General features: G+C 44.9%; 1 protein-coding gene across 1 annotated transcript in view; it reads left to right on the top strand.

Annotated features, from left to right (window-relative positions):
- The first annotated feature begins 2,443 nt into the window (after positions 1-2,443).
- The window catches only part of MBOAT1 (membrane bound O-acyltransferase domain containing 1), a 161,295-nt gene continuing 144,921 nt past the window's right edge, over positions 2,444-18,817 (top strand). Inside the window, exon 1 of the mRNA XM_049876250.1 lies at positions 2,444-2,776. Within this exon, the coding sequence (XP_049732207.1) occupies positions 2,681-2,776 (96 nt within the window). The 5' untranslated portion in view covers positions 2,444-2,680. The remainder of the gene's footprint in view (positions 2,777-18,817) is intronic.

Below are 18,817 nucleotides of genomic sequence, written 5' to 3'. Positions count from 1 at the left end.
GTATTCCTTCCATCTTCTTTTGATGCTTCCTGTGTCGTTCAATATTTTGCCCATAGAAGCCTTCAACACTACAACTTGAGGATTGAGTTTTTTCTTCAGTTCTTTCAGCTTGAGAAATTCAGTGTGTGTTCCTCCTTTCTAGTTTTCTAATGCCAGGTCTTTGCACATTTCATTGTAATACTTTACACTGTCTTCTTCTGTTGCCCTTTGAAATCTTTTGTTCAGTTCTTTTACTTCATCATTTTTTCCATTTGCTTTAGCTGCTCTAAGTTCAACAGCAAATTTCAGAGTTTCTTCTGATATCCATTCTGTTTTTTTCTTTCTTTCCTGTTTTTTTAATGACCTTTTTCTTTCTTCATGTATGATGTCCTTGATGTCATCCCACAACTCGTCTGGTCTTCGGTCATTAACGTTCAGTGCATCAAATCTATTTTTGAGATGGTCTCTAAGTTCAGGTGGGATATACTCAAGGTCATATTTTGGTTCTCGTGGACGTGTTTTAATTTTCCTCACTTTCGCCTTGAACTTGCATATGAGCAATTGATGGTCTGTTTTGGAACAAGCCCCTGGTCTTATTCTAACTGATGATACTGAGCTTCTCCATTGTGTTTTTCCACAGATGTAGTCGATTTGATTCCTGTGTATTTCATCTGGGAAGGTCTATATGTATAGTCACCATTTACATTGTCGAAAAAAGGTATTTGCAATGAGTAAGTCGGTCTCGTAACATTCTTTCGTGCAATCTCTGGGGTTGTTTCTATCACCAAAACCATATTTTCCCAGTACTGATCCTTCTTTGCTTCCAACTTTTGCATTCCCATCCCCAGTAATTATCACTGAATCTTGATTGCATGGTTGATCAATTTCAGACTGCAGAAGTTGGTAAAAATCTTCAATTTCTTCATCTTCGGCATGTTTGGTCTAGCCTAAGGATCCTCAAATATGTGCCTGTGTGTTTATGTGTGTGGGTGGGGGGGGAGGAGTGGGGGATAAAGTAGAGATTGTCACGTGGTGGTGGTGGCGGCTTCCTAGAAAATCTCCATGGGGACAGGGAGTGGAGTGACATTTTTTGCTCCTTAGCAGGAGACATGAGTTGAGAAATTCTGGCCCCACAGTTTAATGTTCAAAGCAGCTTGTTGATGATGAAATTTCTGAAGAAGGCAAGGCTGAGGTCTGGACTTTGAAGAGGAAGTTGTTAACAGCCTTCAGTGGGCCTTCAGTTTGATTTGAATCCCAAGGCTACATTGATAACAATGTTAGTCTGCACAAAAATCATTGTCCTCCTGTTTGGTTGGATTCTCCACCAAGATTCTTGGCTCAGTAACAGCTCTCAGCTAAACTGCTGACGCAAGGCTGTGGGTCTGGTTTCCAGCTGAAGCCTGCAGGCCACATGAGCTCACTTTTCTTTAACGTTTCTGCCCATCAGTCCAGAGCACTGCCTTTGTGAAAAGCCTTCATTGGCTGATGTTGGCGTTAGGTGCCCTGAAGTTGACTCTGACTCATAGCAACCCCGCATGAGAGAGAGCTGCCACATTGGGTTTTCTAGGCTGTAATCTTTACAGAGCAGATCTTTTCTCCCGGGGAGTCTCTGAGTAGGTTCCAATCACTGACCTGGCCATTTGGTTAACAGCCACCAGGGCTCCCCTTCATCAGCTAGCACATAGCAATTCCTGGCAAGGATCTTCCATACTTCTATGATTCTCAAAACCTGTTAATAAACTGAAAAAGTTTTCCAGCTAACAGTGATAACACTTGGGTATCTAGGGGCAGAGAAAAAGTGAAGGGGCAAAAAAATAAATAAATAAATAACTTTTCAAAATGCACATGATATAACGCTAACACCGTTTCTTACAGGGGTAAAATAATTTTCCATCCAGAGGGATGTAAGTGATCAGAAGCTCGCAGTCCCCAGTGGTTGCTTGTGTGACAGGGAGGGAAAGATCAGTGTGTAAAAAACTATGTTTTGATCAGAGGAAGGTAAAGAAAGACAGAGTCTGGGTGCAGTGGGCCTGTCCCCGGGCTGCCAGCCACCCGCACACTAACCCTTTGCAGCAAGGGTTTACGAAGGAGATAGCCAGAAAGGAAAACGCAGGAAATCTTAGCCCGCGCGGAGGCGGGGTGGGGTGTGGTGCTGCTACTGCGGCGAAACCAAAACAGAGCGGGGCAGAGGGGTCCTCTCTAGGGAAAGTCTCCTGTCTAGGTGACCAGGTCGTTTCCTCTGGAGGGAGATGGGACTGCGAGCTCCGGCGAAGGACGGGGCGCCTCCAGTGGTGCGCGTCGCCAGCCGCGGGCTCCCGCTGGCGTCGCTTCCCTCTCTCGGTCCGCCTCGGTTCAGGCCGGGCAGGGCGGGCCAGGTGGCGCTCGGGGGCCGGGCTCCGAGTCCCCACTTCTCCTCCCTCCTCCCCGGCGGCGGGGCCAATGAGCGCCGAGAGGAGGGGAGCGGGAAGCCCAGCGCGCTCGGCTTCGGCCCTCCTACGGCGTCCGTGGCCGCTGCGCCAGCGCCGAGTTTGCGCCCCGCGAGTTGGCGTGGGTCCGCGTTCCCCGGCATCGCCTGTCGGTCGCCCTTGAGCGAGGCGTCTGCGCAGCACTCGGCCTAGCCACCCAGGAGCACTCGGGCGGGAGGACGCCCATCAGGGTGGAGCGGACTGGGGCCGGGGCAGCCGCCTCCCGAAGATGCAGGATGGCAGCAGAGCCGCCGTCCAGACTCACCTACCGCACCACGGGCTCCACCTGTCTGCACCCGCTCAGCGAACTCTTGGGCATCCCGCTGGACCAGGTAACCGCGGGCGGCCAAGGCCGGGCACCGCGGCGGGAGCGCAGACACCGCTTCCTACCCGAGGGATTGGGGGCGTGACGCTGGGAGGGGGGTGCGGTGAGAAGTGTTTTCTACGCCCCCACCCCCGCAACCCCATAGCACGCTTTGCAGCTACAAACCAGACAGCTGGGCTTTTTTTTTTTTTTGCGTTGGTGTTTTTCTCTTTTTAAGTGTGGAAAAAAAGTTGGTACGCCCCGCACGACAGGTTAGACAGAACTTTTTTGTTGCTGAAGTGTTGGATTGCCTCGTTTCCTGTCACTGAGTTCTAAACGTTCTGGTAAATTAAATTGATCCAGTGTTTCTTCGATCAGTGTAGTCAAGTCTAATTTAAGTTAATTCAGGTTAATTTTAGATGACACGACTTCAGAAAGAAGCCTGGTTAATCTATAGATTTTGAATGAGAGACCTGTGTTTCAGACTTCTGCAGTGGGACTTGTGTGTGATGTCTATTGGAAAGGGTGGAGGGGCACCCTCTGCTTCTCCAAGGGCCTTAATGGTTTCAGTCTCTTATCCTTGGGCTTCCACCTTCTGAGTAAGACAAGTTAGTGGCAGAAGAATTCTGGTGAAGTTATTTGAATTGTCTGCTAACGTTAAAATTAATAAAATGGCAACAAAGCACAGTAATTCATGGTAAGAAATCCTCCTGAGGATTGAAGCTGCCTTCTTTATTTGTCAGTGGTTAAGAGCTGTGGAAACGCTGGTGGTGTAGTGGTTAAGCGCTACGACTGCTAACCAAAAGGTCAACAGTTTGAATCCACCAGGGCCTCCTTGGAAACCGTATGGGGCAGTTTTACTCTGCTCTATAGGGTCGCTATGAATCAGAATCCACTTGACGGCAACTGTTTCTTCTACTAAGAGCTACAGCTGCTAACCAAAAGATCCGCAGTCGAATCCACCCCCCACTCCTCGGAAATCCTATGGGGTAGTTCTGCTCTTTGTGTAGGGTCTCTGAGTCAGAATCTAAGCGACGACAACGCCTTTTTTTTTTTTTTTTAAAGTGCTCTATGCTAGACCATCTACCTGTACTTAGTAGTGACTGAATAAATAGCTGTGAATTTAAATTGAGTTGGGTAGGGCGCCCTGGAGGCTCCCTCCACTGCTGAATGTTTCTTCAACGTTGAGCTTCTCTTTACCTGCATCTCATTAGTGATTTTTTTTTTCTTTCCTCCAACATGAGCAAACCTGCTGCCCTTTCCACTCACATTCCTTTAGCAATGAGGAAGTGAGACCTGGGACGTTGGCCTTATTCTGTTACTGTTGACTGAGCCATCCTTCTATCTGCTGACTGAAGGTCCGACTCTGAACCTCCCCAGGGCCTCCCTCCTCAGCTCCAAAACTCAGAATGTCAGGACGTTAGGAGGTGTATCAGATGCTAACTCATTTGGGCTTTTGTAAATTAGTTTCAGTTTGTAGTGAGGATGGGAGAGACCCAGGGACCCAAGCAAAAGGCAAACATAATAGCAAATTCTTTAGCTCTGAAGCTAAATATAACTTATAGCTGAATTTCCTTAAGGTGAGTTTGTTTTGTACTCTTTCCCCAGCCTCCCTCAGGATTTGTTTTAATTATATTTACCTTGTTAAGGCATTTTGCACAGTTAAAAGAATCCGGGGTGTCTTTTTGTATGAAGAGAAATAGTTAATGGATCATAAAAACTCATTGCCCTTGAGTCAATTCTGACTTATAGTGACCCTATAGGACAGAGTAGGACCGCCCTGTAGGGTTTCCAAGGAGCGGCTGGTGAATTCGAACTGCCAACCTTTTGGTTAGCGGCCGAGCCCTTAACCAATGTGCCACAAGGGCCCCTAATGGACCATACCAAAAATGAAAACCAAACCCAGTGCCGTCGAGTCGATTCCAACTCATAATGGACCATAGTCAGCCAGTATTTATGTTTTCAAATGTTTTTTTAAACCGCACTCACCCCTTCTCTAAACCACTTGCCATTGAGGCAACCCCATGTGGGTTAGAGAAGAACTCCATACGATTTACAGTAGCTGATTTTTGGGAAGTAGATCGCCAGGCCGTTCATCCGAGGCACCCCTAAAAAACCAACCAAACCCGCTGCCGTCGAGTTGATTCCAACTCATAGAGACCTATGGGACAGAAGAGAACTGCCTCATAGGGTTTCCAGGGAGCGCCTGGTGGATTTGAACTGATGACCTTTTGGTTAGCAGCCGTAGCTCTTAACCACTATGCCACCAGCACCCCTGAAAAAAAAAATTAATGGTGATGCCACCAGCACCCCTGAAAAAAAAAATTAGGTCATCTCAAACCTCTAGCCTTTTGGTTAGCAACTGAGTGTGTTCACCTTTTGCACACCCAGGGACTCTACCCTTTCTCTAGTCTTCTGAATTTCTGTAAAAGTAACCTGGTTTTTAATTTGTAAAAAGAAATGGAAGAGCCTTAGGGATGTTAAAGACTGCAGGGAAGAAGGGATGACTAGAGTGAAATGAAGGAAAAATGTTGGTGGTGAACAAGGACGAAGTATCTTTGATCTCTTTGATTTTAGGATAGCCAGAGTGCTTGGTGGCGCAGTGGTTAAGAGCTCGGCTGCTAACCGAAAGGTCAGCAGTTCAAATCCACCAGCTGCTCCTTGGAAACCCTAGGGGGACAATTCTCCTGTGTCCTATGGGGTCGCTCTGAGTTAGAACCAACTCAGTGGCACCTAACAACAGACTGCCTGCGCAGGATCAAGTTTGAATGACTCCTAGTGGGATAAGCATTTATCACGCAGTGCCCCACGTAGCTTAATTGTAGGCCCAGGGAAAATCCCAAGCCGTAAATAATGTGGTTTGAGGCTAAATTGTGGCTTGCGAGTTTGGTAGCCTGGTGTATATTTCTGTGTACACCTTCAGTAACTTTGGAAGAGCTAGATGACCTTGTGTGTTTTTGACTCACGCCTCCAGTGACTGGCTGGGTGTGACTTAAAGGGACACCCAGACTCAGCCCTTTTATAGTCTTCTTTCAAGGGAAGCAACCTCATCAATGCAAAATACCTTCCCACCTGGGGGGTGGAGTGGGGGTTGGGATGGGATAGTAAAGACTCTGGAATGACAAGCAAAAGAACAATATACTGTTTTGGTATTTATTTATTTGCTTACGTCTACTTGCTGGAGAATATGACACAATCCAAAATTTAATTACTGGTCCGGAGCAATGGGTCCCGTGCTGGTGGCATTGGTGCCGTGGAGTCGATTTTTGACTCATAGTGACCCCATGTGACAGAATAAAACTGTTCCATAGGGTTTTCTAGGCCCTGGTGGCAAAGTGGTTAAGCACTTGGCCACTAACCAAAAGTGGTTCAAACCCGCCAGCTGCTCCGTGGAAGAAAGATGTGACATAAAGATCACAGCGGTGGACACCCTATGGGGCAGTTCTACTTTGTCCTGTAGGGCCACTATGAGTTGGAATTGACTTGACAGCAATGGGTTTGAGTTTTTTTGGTTAAGCTTTATGGAAGCAGACTGCCAGGTCTTTCTCTCATGGAGCCCCTGGGTGGGTTTGAACTACCAGCCTTTTGGTTAACAGCTGAGCTCTTAATGGTTGTACCACCAGGGGTCCTTACAAAGTAATGTATTTAATGTGTGTGTGTGTGTATAAAGAACATTTGTGAAACCCCAGACAGCTTGAGAACTAGGACATTATCAATGCATTCCTCCCCCATCGTATGTAAGTCGTCCCTCCACCTTTTCTTAAAATAGTCACCATTCTCAACTTTATTTCTAATATTCTGTTGCTTTTCTTTATAATATTTAGTGGTACCACGTGCACATATGTATCTCTACACAATATATTGTTTACTCATGCTTGCTTTCGAACTTTGTAAAAAATGTCTTTTTTTCCACTCAACATTGTTTCTAAAATTTGTCCGGGTTGTCAGTGTATTTGTGTGTAGCTGTAACTCATTCATTTTCACCCCTGTCTAGTGTTCTGGAATATGAATATGCCATGATTTATCTTTTCTCTTATTGATGAACTTTCGGTTGTTTTCTTTTTTGGGGGGAGTGCTACTCAGGGAATGCAACCATAAACATTGCATATGTCAAAGTGTTTCTTTGGGATATACATTCACTCGGTGGAGGTGCTGGGCCAAAGGAGTGGATATGTTTAAAATGACAAGATAATGTCACTCCTTTTGCCAAATTGGCTCTTCTAGTTTCCTGGTGAGGCTGTTTGAGAGTTCTTGTTATTCTACATTCTTATTGTACTTGTGGAGCCTTGGTGGTGCAGTGGTTAAGAGCACAGGCTGCTAACCAGAAGGCTGGCAGTTTGGATCTATCAGCCACTCCTTGGAAACCCTGTGGGGCAGTTCTACTCTGTCCTATAGGATCGCTTTGAGCTGGAATTGACTCTATGGCCATGGGTTTGGTGGTTTTTTATTGTACTTGTTAGAATACCTTTTTATTTGAAATGCTGGCTGCTGTTTTAATAAATGCGGCCTTGTAAAAAGTTAGAAATTCTGTCCTGGTTCTCACATTAACAAAACAAAACCCAGTAAGTCTGAAGTTTGGGAACCACCGGTCTGAAAAGGGGAGCATATACAACCTGAGAAAACACACTTCCTGGTTTTCTGAGAGAGCCAGCAACGGGTGGAATGAATAGGTGTCGGAGCAGTGTGTTGGGCAGCAGTACCTCCATCAAATCTCAGGTTTGCTGATTGATTGTTAGGGTGTGTGATGGTTAATGTTATGTGTCAATGTGGCTAGGTTATAATTCTCAGTGGTTCGGCAGACAGTATATATCAGGTCCCATTTTGTGATCTGATGTGACCAGCCAATCAGTTGGAAGAGGAGTTTCCTTGGGGGTGTGGCCTGCATCCATGATATAAATGAATGTCCCGGCAAAGTTCGCTCTTTCTCCAATCCTGCAGTCTTCTTGGTGTCTGAACCCAGTTCCTGGGACAAAAGCCAGCAGGGGCCTGCAGCCTGTTGCCTGACCTCCAGATTTTGGATTCACCAATCCCTGCAACATCGTGAGCCAGCAGAGGCCCCCAGCCTGTTGCTCGACCTGTAGGTTTGGGTTTTGTCAACCCTGGCAACCACGTGAGCCAGCAGAGGTCATCAGCCTTTTGTTTGACCTGCAGATTTGGGACTTGCCAGCCTCCACAATTGCATGAGCCGTTTCTCTGGAGTAAATCTCTCTCTATAGATCTATATATGTTTCACTGGTTTGGCTCCTCTAGAGAACCCAGAGTAAGACAGTGTGCTAAGGAGAGACAGTGCTTCATCCCTTTTTTCATGGGATTGCCATGAGTTGGGGACCAACCTGACCATAGCAAACAACAATAACAACAACAGTGTGGGGCCTAGCTACTCAAAGGGTGGTGTGGCGACCAGGCATCACCTGGGAGCTTGTTAGAAATGTTGATTCTCAGACCCACCCATGCCCACTGAGTGCGACTCCGAGTTTAGCAAGAACTCCAGATGATTAATACACATAGTTATGTTTGAGGAGCGCTGGTGTGGGGGACAAGAGTAACGCCAGTTGACTTCTTTTGTGATCGCCAGCTGACATCCTACCCTCTATGAGCCTCAGCATCTTCATTTTAAAATGGGAAAAGGCCATAATACCTACCTTTTGGGGCTGAGAATTAAAAAAAAAAAATTTATTGTGGTGAAATATATATAACAAAACATTGTCGTTTTAGCCATGTTTAAGTGTACAATTCCGTGGCGTTAATTACATTCACCGTGTTGTACAACTATCACCAGTATCCATTTTCAAAAGTTTTTCATCACCCCAAGTAGAATCTCAGTACCCCTTAACTCCCCATCTTCTCCTCCCACCAGCCCCTGATAACCACTAGTAAACTTTTCTCTATGCATTTGTCTAGATATTTCTAGATACGTCATGTAAGTGCAATCATATATGTCCTTTTGTGCCTGCCTTAGTTCACTTAGCATAATGTTTTCAAGGTTCATCTATGTCTAAACATGTATCAGAATTTCATTTCTCTGTATGTCTAAGTAATATTCCATTGTATGTACAGACAGTCCCCAACTTACAACAGGGTTCTGTTCTGCTGACTCCGTTGTAAGTTGTACACCTCATTTTTTTTTGTTATTATTGCCTTTTGTTATCAGTATCTTTACAAATCATAGCAGTGAACATCTGAGAAAGATAGCACCAGCATATTTACATGCTGTAACATTGTATGTGGTATATATTACTAACATAAGATGTACAAAAAAAAAAAAAGATGGTCGTAAGCGTGGTTTGTTGTAACTAAAATATGTTGTAAGTTGGAGACTACTACATTTTTTTTACTCGTTCATCTCTTGATATTTGGGTTGTTTCAAACTTTTGGCTGTAGTTATAAAATGCCCTATACCTAGTCGGAATCGACACCATGGCATTGGTTTTTGGTTTTATACCAGAATGTTCTTGGATCAGTCAGGGTTCTGGCTGAAAACAGAATTGAACTAAATTGGTCGAAATGAAGGAATTTTAATGAGCTACTTAAAAAAAAAAAAAAAAAATTTTTTTTTTTTTTTACTTAGGTGGGTGTGGGCAGGGCTAAGGCAACCAAAAAAACATGTTAGTGTGCCCAGACCCAGGGCTGAAGGGAAAAGAGGAAGTCCTGTTGCTCTTGCCCAGTGAGAGCTGGACACAGCCTCTGCTGGGATGTGGTGAGGGAGCCTAGAGAGAACCTTGGCCTTTCTCCTCACCCTGGAGCCCTTCCATCTCTTGCCAGTGCCCCCCAGTGACCAGACCCTACCTAAGTGTGGCTGAACTGGGGCCACCTGGGTGCCGTGGTCTGCAGGGCCTTCCTCCAGGGCACGGAACCTCAAAGTGAAGAGTAGAGACAGATCTGGCAGGGTAGCCAGAGGATAACAGCACAGTCCTTGATAAAAGTTTGCTTCTGTCTCATTAAAGAGCAACCTTTTATTATCCTGGTATACTGAAAGTTGTCCCTGGATGACACAAAGAGTTGAGTGCTCAGCTACTAACTGAAAGGTTGGTGGTTTGAGTCTATCCAGAAGCGCCTTGGAAGAAAGGCCTGGCAACCTGCTTCCAAAAGGTCATAGTCATGATAACCCCATGGGGTATATTTCTACTCAGACACACGTAGTGTCAACATGAGTCAAAATCGATTTGATGGTGACTGGTTTGATTTTTTGGTATGCTAAAAATTATAAAATAGTTCTTCATATTCCATGTAAACACATTGAATCCTTTTACCAGTGTCTTAAAGTTTCACATGTGTCTTCGTGATTTCTGGTTGATTGAACTCTTGTGAATGTCTTTGGCCTCTGGGTTTCCCTGTGTCATGCAGTTTATTATCTTTAAAAATAGAAATATTCATTGAGTATTCTGCTTTCTGAGTGAAGAACTCTCGTCATTTTTTATTTGATTCTACTGTTTATTTTTTTCTGTTAAACAGGGACTCTAAACAGCACTTGAAGCTTGTGTGCAATTGTGACTATTGATGAAAAGTCTATGGTTTTAGTTTTCAGGGACTTATTAGTCTGACATCCTCCTAAAGATGTTAAATGTAAAATTATCTTATTTAATTAAAGATAGATAGATAGCATAGCAACTCAGGCATGTTATTGTTGTTAGGTGTCGTCCAGTCGATTCCAACTCGTGGTGACCCCATGTGACAGAGTAGAACTGCCCCATAGGGTTTTCTAGGCTGTAGTCTTTACAGGAGCAGATTGCCAAGTCTTTCTCCCATGGGTCCTCTGGTGGTTTCAAACCACCAACCTTTTGGTTAGCAGCCGAATGCTTAACCATTGTTCCACGAGGGCTCCTTGTAATTCAGATATTAAAAAAAAAAAAAAAACCCAGGGCTGTCGAGTCATTTCCGACTCATAGCGACCCTATAGGATGGAGTAGAACTGCCCCACAGAGTTTCCAAGGAGCGCTTGGCGGATTCGAACTGCCAACCCTTTGGTTCGCAGCCGTAGCACTTAATCACTACGCCACCAGCAGATATAGGGTATAGGAAATGAATGATGACTTAGAGGCCTGAACAGGTGCCTCATAGTTGAGTTCACGGAAAACTGCATTTCTGAAATGAATCCATGTGTGGCTGACAAACATGGTGTTCGGAGGCAGTCAGTAGGATTATTCAGCTATAAAGGCTTACTTACCCAAGGTAAGTAAGGAATTTTTCCTTTGCATTTAGGGGGAATTAAGGAATGGAGAATGAGTAGGTTTTTGTTTAAATCATCTGCAAATGGCTTCTGCCCTCCACTTTGTTTTTGTTATGGAGCGTGACATCATCTGTCTTTAAACTAACATTAGCGTTTTTCGTTTGCAAAATTGACGCAAAGGCCAGGATGGATTTGATGATGTTGTCTTTTTTAATCTTCGTGGTGCACAATCATGTCCTATTGTTGTGTGCCTTCAAGTTGATGGCAACTCATAGTAACCCTATAGATATAGAGTAGAACTGCCTCATAGGATTTCCTAGGCTATCATCTTTATGGGGGAGATTGCCAGGTCTTTTCCCCCCCGGGGAGCAGCTAATGGGTTCGAACCACCATCCTTTTGGTTAGCAGTGAAACACTTAACCATTGTACCACCAGGCCTCCTTGATCATGTGTTAGAATCTGTAAAAGCTGAAAAGAAATAGTTTCCTGACTTTGAGGAACTTCCATGTTAGTGGTAGAAAATTTCAGGTGTCAAGGATATTTTTACCTGATGTCACCCCCAAACTTTGTGTGAGTGCATGAAGTAGCAATTCAATGTTAAACCAGGCTTCTTTGTCAGGGTTTCATTTCCTCTAACCCTGTCCCACCCGGCCCCCCATTAAGCAACAGCAAAGAATGAGGCAAGGGAAAAATAGAGGAGGAAATAAGAGTCCAGGAAATGGTTTTGAGATTAAAGCAGGGAAGGTTTAAGGCTATTAAAGGTTTAGGAAGGTTGTGTTGCAATTTAAAAGGCTGGGTGAATGTAGAACAGCTTCGGAGAATGGGCACTGCGGACTAATGGTGATATGAGCAGTGGGTTTTGGTTATTCCACCGGGACCTCTTAACAAGCTTTCCTTACCTGCCTGGAGTTTTCAGTCACCTGACTGGTTCCTTCACCCAAGCTGGGACAGCCCAACCTTTAGTTCTTTTCCTGTCTATGACTTGCCCTTCCTTAAAAGCTCAGCTCATATTCCATGGTCGATATTAAATCAATTAAATATTTAACACTATCAGTGCCAGGTAGTGGTAGAAATATAAGGATGAAAAAAAGTCAAGGTCCCCCTCCTGGGAGAGCATGTACACTGGTTGAGAAGACAAAAAAAAAAAAAAAAAAAACCCTAACCAATCTTGTTGTCATTGAGTTGATTCCAACTCATAGCGACCCTATAGGACAGAGTAGAACTGCCCCATAGGGTTTCCAAGGAGCACTTGGTGGATTTGAACTGCCCACCTTTTGGTTAGCAGCCTGAGATCTTAACCACTTAAGATCAGCATTGCCATCGAGGCGATCCCAACTCATGGCGACCCTATGTGTTACAGAGTAGAACTGCTCCATAGGGTTTTCTGGCTCTAATCTTATGGAAGCAGATCACCTGGTCTTTCTTTCGTAGCACTGCTAGGCAGGTTCTAACTGCCAACCCTTGAGTTAGTAGTCAAGTGTAAACCACTTGCAACACCCCAAAACCTATTGCTCTGTCGAGTCATTTCCAACTCATAGCGACCCATAACTGCCCCATAGGATTTCCAAGGCTGTAATCCTTACAGAAGTGGACTGCCACATCTCCTGTGGAGAATGGGCACTGCAGACTAATGGATTTGAGCTGCCAACCTTTTGGGTAGCAGCCCAGTGTTTAACCACTGTGCCACCAGGGCTCCTTTTGTGATACCCAAGGACCTACATAATTATATAAGTGCTACATACTACTCACAGACCTGTGTAGGTGCTACATAGAGGGTTGTAGATGGTGATGTGGGTGGAACAGCAGAAGGAAGGCCCCAGGACAGGTTGAACTCCTGTAGAATTTACTGATTACCTTTTGATAGAGTTTACATTTGATAGCCAGTAATTTTTAATTGTTACCTTCTGAGCCCTGGTGGAGCAGCGGTTAAGAATTCAGCTGCTCATGAAAAAGTCAGCAGTTTGAATCTACCAGCCACTCCTTGCAAACCCTATGGGGCAGTTCTCCTCTGTCCTGTAGGGCCGCTATGAGTTGGAATCCACTCGTCAGCAGCGGGTATGCTGTATTGTTGTTTATTTTGTTGGGTTTATATTCTGAATTCCAAACTAATTTAAAATTTCTTTCAGGTTGAGGTTTCATCCCTCTTTGTAGTCTCAGGAAAATGGTAGGTACTCACTAAATGTTTATCGTTAGTAACTGTACGTGATAATGCTGCTGTTGTTGGTGATGGGTGCTGTCAAGTCCATTCCAACCCATAGTGACCCCAAGTGACAGAGCAGAACTGCCCCATAGAGTTTTCTAGGCTGTGATCTTTACAGAAACAGATTGCCAGGTCTTTCTCTCGTGGAACCACCGGGTAGGTTCAAACTGCCAGCCTTTCAGTTAGCAGCTGAACACTTAACCTTTGTGCCACCAGGACTCGTTACATGATGTTAATGCTCTACACAATCAAAAGTCAATATATAGAACCACGTGTTCCCACTGGATCCTATTTTAAAGTGGTCAGTAGATCGGTCCTCAGGGCGGGAAGGACCTGTCACCTAATGTTCCCGGTTGAAGCTGCGCCACGCTGGGTGTGGCTGTGCCGTTGCGGTCCTACCTGAACAGTCTGCTGTTCACTCTGGGGATTCCCAGTGCACACAGCTCAGACTGGGTGTCAGCATGTGGCAGGCCACAGAGCATCGGCCCCGGAGAGAGCAAACTTTAGGTTTCTCTTTGGCTTCAGCAGTTTCTACAAAGTCAGCTCTGCTCTCCCCACTTAATTTCTGATATTGAACATGAATGGCTTTCAAGAGTAAATTCATTTGGTTAGACCATAAATCGTAAATAATGAATTCCTACTGTGTTCTTGGGGTTGTGCTAGGCTCTGAGGATTCGAATGTGGATAAAACAGTGCTGGCCCTCAAGAAGCTCATTGTGGGGTACGGGAGGGGGCACACGTGTCAACCAGGGGTACTAACTGTGTGGTCCCTGTAATCAGTGATGTAATGAGCCCTCCAAAAACAAAACAAAGCACCAAACCAGTTGCCATCAAGTTGATTCTGACTCATGGTGACCCCATGTGTGTCAGAGTAAAACTGTGCTCTGTAGAGTTTTCAATGCCTGATTTTTCAGAAGTAGGTTGCCAGGCATTTCTTTTGAGACATCTCTAGGTGAACTTGAACTTCCAACCATTCAGTTAGCAACCAAGTTCTTAATTGTTTGCATCATCCGGGGGCAATGAGCCCTCTAGGTGATTCTGATGTTTGCTAAAATTTGACAGCCACCAATGTACACAAATAAATTAGAACACAGTTTAATCAAGTATTGTTGCTACTGGCCCTTGAGTCGATGTCCACTCCTGGCAACTGCATGTATTACAGAGTAGAACTACTCCAGAGGGTGTTCATGGCTGTAATATTAATGGAAGTGGATCGCTAGGGCTTTTCTTCTGTGGTACTGCTGGGTGGGTTCGAACAGCCAGCCTTTAAGTTAGCAGTAGAGCACAAACTGTTTGCGCCTCTTAGGGACCCTAGTCAAGCATAGGGGGCCTAATGGAGGGAGAGATCCATTTTGCTCTGTGGAGGGGATGAGATGTAGTTGTCAAAAGTGAAGAAAACCTCCTCACTGGTAAGGAGAAATTCGAATTGGATCTTGAATGAGTAAGAATTTATCAGGCAGACAAAGTGGAGAGGGCTGTGATGGATAGAAAGAACAGCCTGTACCAAGGTGTGGAGATGTGAAATTTATATGGTTCATTCAAGGAACCGAAAGTGCTTTGAACTGGTTAGTAGGGTGCTAGACTTGAGGTTGGTGAGTTAAGCAGGGATCACATCACAAAGAAGCCTAAATGCTGTGGTGAGGTGTTTTCTTTCATCCTGAAGACGAGGGGTCAGCAGACATTTTCTATAAAAGGGCATACAGTTGCTCAACTCTGCCATTGTAGCACAAGAGCTGTCATAGATAATACATAAACAATAGGGCAAATAAATAAAACTATTAAATGGACACTAAAATTTGAATTTCATATAATTTCTATGTATCATGAAATCTTCCTTTGATTTTCTTCCTCAACCATTTTTAAACATTTTAAAAATGTAAAAAGGTCCTTGGCATATGGGCCACACACAGTAATGGATTTGACCTGCAGGCTACATTTGCCGACCCCTGCAGTAGACCAATTGTCTTCAAAATGTGGTGCACGGACCACCATCAGAAACTGCCACCCAGACCTACTGAAGCCAAATATCAATGTGGAGGCCCCCCCCGCCCAGGTGATTCTTAAACCAACTGGTGTTAGAGCCACTACTGCGCTCAGGTAAGACAGTGAGAGGCTGAATTGAGGAGTTATATGAAAGATTTTCATTTTGTGAAGTGGAACAGGAGGTCATTGCTGAGGGAGGCAGGGATGGAGGTGGACCGGGGGCTTTGAGGGTGAGCAAAGAAGAGTCTTTATTGGGGACTGGAGAAGGAGCTGACTAAGGTCAGCTTAATGGGCTGCTGAGTATAATCAACCCATTGAAAATCACTGATTTTTAGAGGCATGAACGTATGTCAATATATGGTTTTTCTCTTTTAGCAGGAGACGGGTAGCTGTGAGTTTGAGGAGAAGGTTGTTGAAAAGTTAAGAAGTAAGGGTGTTGGAAGATGCTGACGAGTAGGTGGAGCAGAGAAGGCGAAAAGGGAAACATCTACAGACTGGACGGACTTAAGAGTTTTCAGGGAGAGGAAGTAGGAAAGCTGGGAGGCTGGGATATCAGAGTTGAAGATTTCTGATGAAACTTTCTGGGTGCCTGTGAGAGCCAGGATGTGGATGGGGGGAGTAGAGGTGAAAGGCATTTGAATTTAGCAAGCCAAGAAACTGAGGTATTAGAGGGATTATCCTCATAAACACTGACACTGCCCGGGTAAATTTTGGGATTTGTGGTGGAGAGGAAGACTGTGATGTCCCTAAGGTCTCCAGGAATGGGGATGAGTCAGCACGAGGTTGGTAGAGTCTGGTGACATGAAGGAGGATCAGAGAGCAGATATCCAGATGTTATGAGTCTGGAAGGAGGAAAGGTTTTGTAGAAGGTTGGTGGAAGAAAAATGATCCAAAGCAGCGATTACCCAATGAACCAGTTGCCGTCAAGTCGACTCTGACTCGTGGCAGCCCTGTGTGTTGCAGAGTAGAACTGTGCTCCATAGGGTTTTCAATGGCTGATTTTTCAGGAGTAGACTGCCAGCCCTTTATTCTGAGGTACCTCCGGGTGGATTTGAACCTCCAATCTTTAAGTGAATAGCCCAGTGCTTAACTGATTGTGCTACCCTTGGACTCCTAATGTAGCAATAAAAACCAAACCAAACCCACTGTTGTCGAATTGGTTCTGACTGATAGTGACCCTGTAGGATGACAGAGTAGAACTGCCCTATAGAGTTTCCCACATCTTTCTTCTGTGGAGTAGCTGGTGAGTTCAAGCTGCCAACCTTTTGGTTAGCAGCTGAGTGCTTAACCACTGTGCCATCAGGCCTCCTAATGTAGCAACAGGGATCTGGAAAAGTAGACCTTCTTCTACTGGTAAAATGGGAGAGCAAGAGCCTGCAAGGCCAACAGGGTTCTCTGACCAGGCCAGGAGGTGACGGGAGAGCACTGAGAAGACTGATGTTATTCTTGAATGGAGCCGAGGGAGGACTTTGAGAAGGTCAGCAGTGGGAAGATGAGTCATGTGGAGGAGGATGTTGGGAGCAGAGCAAGGATGCAAGTTGACAAGTGAGCTTGCCTGCAGGGCATTGGGGTAGGGGATGAGTGGGAGGTTCTGGGCAGGCAGAGGGGCTCCTTGTGGTGTCAGCGTCCTGGTGAGGGGTGGCCTGTGATTGACCCCCAGTCTTGCAGTCTTTCCTGGGGGTGCACATAAATTTGGTGGAAAGTTCTTTTGTGGTTCTGAAAAGAATGCTTTTGGGAAGTGTAGGGGGCATTTGCTGAAGGCTGAGAGCATCAGAATATAGGATATATTAGGGGCAAGTCTGTGAGGTATAAACTCCAATTCCATAGAGTTGAGAGGGCAGAGCCGTGGAGTTGGGACGATTTCTTAGGCCAGGCCCTCCACTTTGCAGATGAGGAGCCTGTACACAAAGAGCAGGAGGATGAACAGTCTTCATTCTAGGGGGGATTTGGGGGTTGCAGTGTCCTCAGTTCAGTCCAGGGGTACGCTGGCTGTACAGGGAAAGTGCTGGCTGATGTCACAGTCTGGTGGCTTGATTCGACAGTAATTGAAGGGGACAAAGTGTGGAGGTGTGGTCAGATACTTACTGGAATTTAAAGGAGGAACGTACTTCCTGTGTGGAACATGAGGTGGTTCTTCACAACGTGGCCTCAGTTTACCTGTGTGGCGTAATGATACCAACAACTCTCGTTTGTTGAGTGCCTACGTTATCAGGCACTCAGGCAGCTGCTTTTATACATTATCTCAGTTAGTTGGTTTGACAACACTTAAAGTTATCCCAAACATTTGAAATTAAGAAACAAGGGCCACTTAGGGTCATGGTCTTACGGGATATTCCAGCCAATTGACCTAATATAGTTCTTAGTACTTCATTCTGCATCCTAGTTCTTTGTCTAGTGTCTGGGGTCTTAAAAGCTTGCAGGTGTCTAGCCAAAGCACAAAAATTGGTCTCTGCTTGCTTGGAGCAGCAGAGGAAAGGGGGAGAGTCAGGAATAGGAGGAAGAAATGGAATGTGTGGTTGAGTGCCTCCATGAACACCTATCTCCTTTGCCATGAGACCAAAAGAACTGGATGGTGCCCAGCTACCATTACTGAACATTTTGATCAAAGATGCTGAAGAAGAATCTTGATCAGAAGGGGGAAAATGTAGAACAGAATTTCATTTCCCATGGAATCCAGCCTTTCTGGAGTCACTGAGGCTGGATGAACCTCCAAAACTATTGCCCTGAGGAAATCTTTAAATCTTAAACCAAAAATATTCCTCAAGCCTTCTTTAAACCAAACAACAGTCTAATTTAACTAGTCCAAGAATGTCTTTATGTTGAGGTGTAATCCATACTGAAGGCTATGCTGTACTGTACTAGGGGAAAACTTCCTGGGAGTTGCTGTTGTAGCTCCACCTGAAGAAGGAGGATTTCTTGGGAGGAGGGGACAGGTGGGACAGGTAGACTATTCCAGGAAGAAGAAGCTGTTTGGGCAAAGGTACTGAGACTCAAGAAACACTAACATTCTTTGTGGGCAGTAACTGAGGATGACTCAGTCTTTTTAAAATTTAATTTAATTTTAAACTTTTTCTTGAGTTTTGAAAGTTTACTTAGCAAATTAAGTTCCCATTTAACAATTTCTATGCATATTGTTCAGTGACATTGGTTACATTTTCCACACGGTGTCCACATTCTCATTATTTCTGTTCTAGTTCTTATGCTTCCATAAATCCTGTTCCGCTGTCCCCCCTGACCTTCTCATCTTTGCTTTTAGGAAAATATTGACCGTTTGGTCTCATATAGATGATTTTTTTTTTTTTTTTTTGGTAAAAGAGCACAGTACTCATGGGTGATAGTGTTTATTTTATGAGCCAATCTGTTATTTAGCTGAAAGGTGATCTCCTGGAGTGGTTTCAGTTCAAAGTTTAAAGGGTACCTCAAGGCGAGTCTTGGGGGTTCCTCCAGCCTCTACTAGCCCAGCAAGTCTGGCCTTTTTTTTTTTTAAGGATTAGAGTTTTGTTCTACAATTCTATCCTTTTCTATCTGGGACCATCTACTATGTCCCTGGTCATACGGTTGGTAGTGGTAGCTGGGCATCATCTAGTTCTGGTCTCTGCTTAGAAAGCCGGGGTTTGTGTAGGCAGTTAGCCCTGTAGGCTAGTTTTCTTCTTTGATTCTTTGGTTTCCTTCTTTCTCTTTTGCTCCAGATGAGTAGAGACTAAAAGTTGTATCTTAGA

The sequence above is a fragment of the Elephas maximus genome, chromosome 1 (genome assembly GCF_024166365.1).
Source record: "Elephas maximus indicus isolate mEleMax1 chromosome 1, mEleMax1 primary haplotype, whole genome shotgun sequence".
Taxonomy (NCBI): domain Eukaryota; kingdom Metazoa; phylum Chordata; class Mammalia; order Proboscidea; family Elephantidae; genus Elephas; species Elephas maximus.
The sequence above is the reverse complement of the archived record's forward strand: the minus strand, read 5'-3'. Positions and strand labels throughout refer to the sequence as shown.